Source organism: Limanda limanda, chromosome 17 (genome assembly GCF_963576545.1).
Source record: "Limanda limanda chromosome 17, fLimLim1.1, whole genome shotgun sequence".
In the NCBI taxonomy this organism is placed as follows: Eukaryota; Metazoa; Chordata; class Actinopteri; order Pleuronectiformes; family Pleuronectidae; genus Limanda; species Limanda limanda.
In genome coordinates, this window is record NC_083652.1 from 15,829,943 (window position 1) to 15,835,537 (window position 5,595).

Sequence of the window (5,595 nt, forward strand, 5' to 3'; positions counted from 1 at the left end):
CTCCTCCCATTGAAAAGGCTTGGATGGTGAATTGCGTTGCGACAATCGGACTATTCCTGTCTCTCCTCTCGGCTCTCGCTTATGATTGAGGAGATTAGCTCGGAGGATTAGCCAGGATCAAGGAAAGGAGGGGGTGCTGGATCTGGCTGGTAAACAGAGCATGCTGTGTGTTTCTATTCTGAATACAATCGAAACGGCAGCGTAGCATCAACGCAGCACGTGGAGTCATCCTGGATCGTCTTTAAATGTTGAGATAATGGAGCATTTTTGTAAAAAGCCCAGTTGAAATTGGCTTTGAGTGGTAATTTTGGCAACTTCACGGCAGGAGTTTAGCACCATACCAGTCAAATTAGTGTGTACCCAGAGACATCTAACTTATTGTTATTGTGCTGTGACTTACTTCGGGAACTGCTGAATCGTTGTTATAGATATCAAGGGACTTCTTCTAAATATACGGGGCCCTCTAATGACATCCCTGCAGGCCGAGTACAGTGCTCCGACAATATCATATGAAAAGAGAGAGCATAGTGCGATAAATGGGGTTATAAATAGACTGAGCTACTTATACTTAGCACTGCTGACTCAAACAGAGAATAGGGGAGCAACAGGCCAAGGGAGAGAAAGGAAAAGGTCTAATTTTGTCGACACTTTCGTGCCTCGACGTGTTCGGGGAATCGGATTAAAGCAGATGCAGGTTTGAAAGGCTTAGAGGTTACACTGTGACGTCACACTGGTTTTGTCTGTGGTTTTATTTCAAAAAATTGTGTTGAACACAGATACAAAGGTGAGTCATATTGAAAGAAAAAAAAAAGTGAAATTGTAACGATTAACATTCTAAAAAATGTTAAAAATGTCTTTCCGGCCTGATTAATAAGTGGGAGACACAAGTGCATACAGACAAGGAAACATCAGTAAAAACCTCACAATACTTAGAAGGATGATGATGACCTTCAAACGTACAAGGGATATTCAACATCTCGTCCTATATGCTCCAAAAAATACAGTACATGGCAGTTTACACATTCAGTAGAAGGCACATCCAAGTCTAGTGTGACCTCTTGACCCCTGTTGGGTTTACGTTTTCTTTCTCTTTGCTCGCTGTGTTAAATGGTTTGGTCCTTTACACGAGTAAAAAATTATTATTATCTTAGATTACATCAAATCCTCCCCGTCTTTAATGAGGCTCTGGCCAAACTAAAGAATACAAAAATAAAAATAGGAGTCTCTCTGTGTGCATGGCCCGGTGAAACCATACTTAATGTTTCACCCAGAGGAAGTCGGGGGTTTTTTCCAGCCCAGTTCCTCGTAGACGGCGTTGATGCCGCAGTAGAGTGTATCCATGAGTTTGTTCCACGCCGCGGCCACCTCCGGGGTCACGACCTCTGGGAACGCTTCCCCCAGAACCTCCAGTATCACATCACACAGAATCTTGGCAAGACACAAACAAATTCACATTTTTAGTAGGCTATTATATTTTATTGAAGGATATGGAAACATAACCCTCTTCTCTTTTAAGTCATTATTTGTCCCCTTCTAAACATCAAAGAGAACCTGTGGTAGCCTCAAAATGTATTTAAATATAAAGAAAAACTCAATTCGTCCAATTTAAATGAATACATCACTAGGAGTATATATTTATATTCAATTTCTGCTATTAGATCCCTTTTACCTAAATCTTGTACGCTGGACCTTTAAGTATATACAGTCAAAAATTCTCCCTTACATTAACAATATATATTTTTTAAGTCTTACTGGCTAAGTGCCCCGAAGATCGAGACTCATTGAGAAACGACTGCGTGCAAAGTAAGGTACGTGTCTGGCAGATGCTCCAGACCACAGCTTGGTTCTTCCCCTGCTTTTGGCTCAATATCGGTTCCACCCAGATTATCTCATGGTTGTACTGGATTGTCTGGTTCCAGTAACTGACAAAGACGACAGCAGGTCACACGTACGTTTTTCAACAATTCTTGTTCTGGAGTTGTTGAATTTCCCGTAAAGCCCATTCAACTTACTTTGTGTGTGTGTGATTCACTTATTTCTTCAGTTCACGCTCTCCTTACCTTGAAGTACTTAGGCTCCACCTTGTGCCGGACTGCGTGGGCTGTGCCAACCAGCTTCAGCACAGAGGTCATCTTGTCTGGGTCGTCCAGGCTCCCCACCAGCGAGTCGATGGCGGTCATGACCCGGCGAGCGTGCTTCCTGAGCTGGGCGCTGCGCTCCAGCTCCTCTGCCTCCTCTATGTGCCTGAACTGGCTGAAGAACTGCTTGGATGAGGGGAACTTCACAAACAGCCTGTGAAGGAGGAGAGTTACTGTCAAGTGAGAGATATGAGTTTAAGCGTCTGCTGTGAAGCCCCCGTTAATCTCGACGCCTTTCCGCCTGTATCGGTTCTAACTGCAATCTTTGTTTGGGGGGCTGGCAAGATACCACAAGTAAACACCAGCACTGACATTTCCCTTAAAATGTTTGCTTGAAACTACATAATGTGGGAACTGTGTGGTGTGTACTCTGTATACTTTTGAACAGGATTTAGAAAGTGAAGGAAAAACCTCCGGCCACTGAGAAGTCACCATGAAAAGCAGAGAGAGGCCCTTATTATAACAGTAGCTTTTGAATTTCTTCTGAATCAGGAAATTAATTAATTAGTACATTGGCTTTGGAGATCATCCAGTAACAAGAACAAACATGTAAGCATTCTGCCGAAGTGCTCATTCTTGTTTGGTCACTTGGTCATTCCAGGCCATTGGTTTGTTGATCAGGGACCAACCCATCTCAATTTCTTTAACATTGCGACATGTCTAGACTCTAGAGGACTGGTGTTAATGGATGTGTGTCATTTGGTGCAGATCCAAATACAAAACTGGATCTAGTGAATTTGAATGTGGTTTAATAAAGGGACTGCTGAGCCTTAGAGGAGGTATGTGTTAAATAAAATAAAAATAAATTTCACATCTCTAGAAATACTCTTAATCCTGCAACACCGCATAAATTGTCCATAACAGATTTTTCCCCTGAAAGTGCATGGGAGGAATTCTGTTTCACAACTCTAACAGCTCCGATAAAGTAATATCTGTGTTTGTTTTCCACACATTAAATACACACAGCTACAACTAAACAGCATTGAGCCCAGTTGGCTGTCAGAGGTAGATGAAAGGGAAGATTAATGGGGAAATAATAACCTGTAACACTCAGCACTCTTTGGAGCTGAGTAAGGGATTGTTAACTCCTCCATGTAAAAGCCAGCGTGACGTGTTGACTCAATAAATTTAGGTTTCGGAGAAGCTTTTGTTGTTGATTTATTAAACGTCTCCATTTATCTGCTTTGTTATTTATTCGTTGTCAGGTATCACAACCCTGAGGTTAAAAGTCACAACATGAATCATATGAAGGAGCATTAATCCAGCCTCTGGTTTCACATTTTCCTCCCTTACTTTACGTGGTCCTCCCTCGAGCACCTGTTGGCTCAGGAATCTGCACCGTGGTTCCCATAATGCCTCAGAAAAAAAAACACCTGACCCTGCATGAATTCACAATTTTTAACAAAAGGTGAAATGTGCCAATTAGTCAACGCCCTCTATCAGGCTTCCATGAGCTCATCTTTCCTTTGGATTTGTGGTTAAGCTTGCAGTCATTATAACCCCAAACTTACGCTCAATTTCCACAGCTTGGTTTTGATATTTCCTCACACTGTGTTCACTTTGTGAACACGTAGTGTGTGGAAAGATGTTTTCTCTGATTGTATCCAGTTTGACCCTGAAGAATTAGTGAAGAGGAACCTAACAACCCCTCCCACGTTCTGGGAAAGGGGCCAAAGCATTTCGTTGCTGGTTATTTATCCTGATGTCCCATCTCCCTCTGTCTCTGCATCAACTAGCACAAAATATGGAAGCAGATATTTTACTTTGGGATGGGAAGCGTATGGTGGCAGAGTTTTGCGTCTAGATTTAAAAGCAAGGAGGGTGGAAGGTTTTGTCTTCACCTCCCAGCTCCGGGTGGATGCTAATCTTTTTCTCGTCAAACTGCACGACCTGTGGTTGCATATAAATAGCCTCATTAGTGTTTTATATGGTCACTGGTTCTTAATCCTTTCTTATCTGTTCTTCAAGAGTGACGAGGAAATCCAAAGAAAGTTTTTAATTTCATAGACAGACTGTAATTTGCTGCTGTGGATCTTATCAGTCGCCCTAAAGACAGAAGATTTGAAGCGAAGGCTGAGGCTCAGCGGAGTGACAGGATGTGCTCCTGCTGCCAAAATGAGAATTTACCATGGTTATGCTTTATCGATAAGCCCTCATTCCTCAAATTCCTAAAGGTCATGGGGTCTTTGAGGAGGAATGTGGAGATATATCGTCAAATCCTTTTTTTGTTAAATGTTTGGTAAAGGAAAAGAAGCGGATGAAGTGCAACCTAAACCCTTAAATTCCGTATCTTACCAAGTCACAGTCTACACATGGATTATGTTTTTCTGCATTTTTGAAAACATCCCTCTCAACTTTCCTCTCCTTCAATCACGGAGGATTATAGAGGCGTGCTTTGTCATGCAGTGAGTGTCGTCTCACATGAAGGATTGTCACAGCCTTCACACTTACTGAATCCCTGCCAACGTTTAAAGAGCCATGCCAACTGTGACTATAACAAAAGCAGGAATCCTCTAACGTGACAGAGTGTAGTCAATCAATCATTATATACAAGAGACAAGTGAAGGATATTTAGCTAAGATTAAAGGCATTAACATGGCCTTAAGTGCTAAAGATGCCTGAGGGATGGATTCAGACGTAGAATGTAAGGAAAGAAAGCAGGAGAGGTAATATTATATGTTTGAAATGAGAGATCATATAAGTTTAGCACTGACAGCAGAGGATACTGTCATAGTCGGCCTTTAAACTTTGAAGTGAGTTGATTCAGTGCCGTGTCGTTTCAGGTTAAAGGGGGAAAGTAGGCTGTGAGTGACAGGGAAACAGGGAATTTGACCTTATCAGGAGAAAAGACCTGAGAAATCGGAGGCAGACATGTGAGAGATGAGATGAAGTGAGATGTGACTGCTTTCAAGTAAATAAATGAACAGGCTGCATTTAAGTTAACACACCACAATAAATGGTGACGACAAATATCAATATGTTGCATTTGCCACCTCTCAATTATAATTTTTCCTGCTAGAATATTAAAAATATCTCCCAACTCGGTGCATCAAACATTTCAAACATAAACCAGGAGAGCAAAACTAACATACCTGACTAGGATTGCCACGCCAGCGTCATCACAGTTCTGGAAGACTTTAGTCCAGGAGTCCCGGATCATCAGCCGCTCCTTGTCCGTCAGTGGGCTTGGTTTCTCCAGGTGATCCACCTCTCCATTCCCCTGCATCATCTCCATCTGGGAACACAGTTGTTGCAGAGCTGAGCATGTGCAGAAGGCAGGGCTGACAAGAGAGCACCCCTCCCCCTCAAAATAAATACTATATTTCTACCTTTTTTAAATTTAAATTTTCTCTGATGAGAAAGAGAAAGAAGACCAGTTCCCACCTTTTGCCAGAGAGAATCTGTTCACTCCACCACTGGATGTCTGCTGATCTGCTGAGCGAGAGTGTGAGTGAAG

The 5,595-nt window shown here is 42.3% G+C and overlaps 1 protein-coding gene across 1 annotated transcript; it reads right to left on the minus strand.

The window, feature by feature from the left end:
• Positions 1-731: 731 nt before the first annotated feature.
• Positions 732-5,595, minus strand: LOC133023160 (cytoglobin-1-like). Its single transcript, XM_061090124.1, has 4 exons — positions 5,523-5,595; positions 5,231-5,373; positions 2,061-2,292; positions 732-1,428 (listed from the first exon to the last, which is right to left on the minus strand). Exons 2-4 carry the CDS (start codon positions 5,371-5,373, stop codon positions 1,264-1,266), a joined length of 540 nt encoding a protein of 179 aa, XP_060946107.1. The 5' UTR covers positions 5,523-5,595; the 3' UTR covers positions 732-1,263.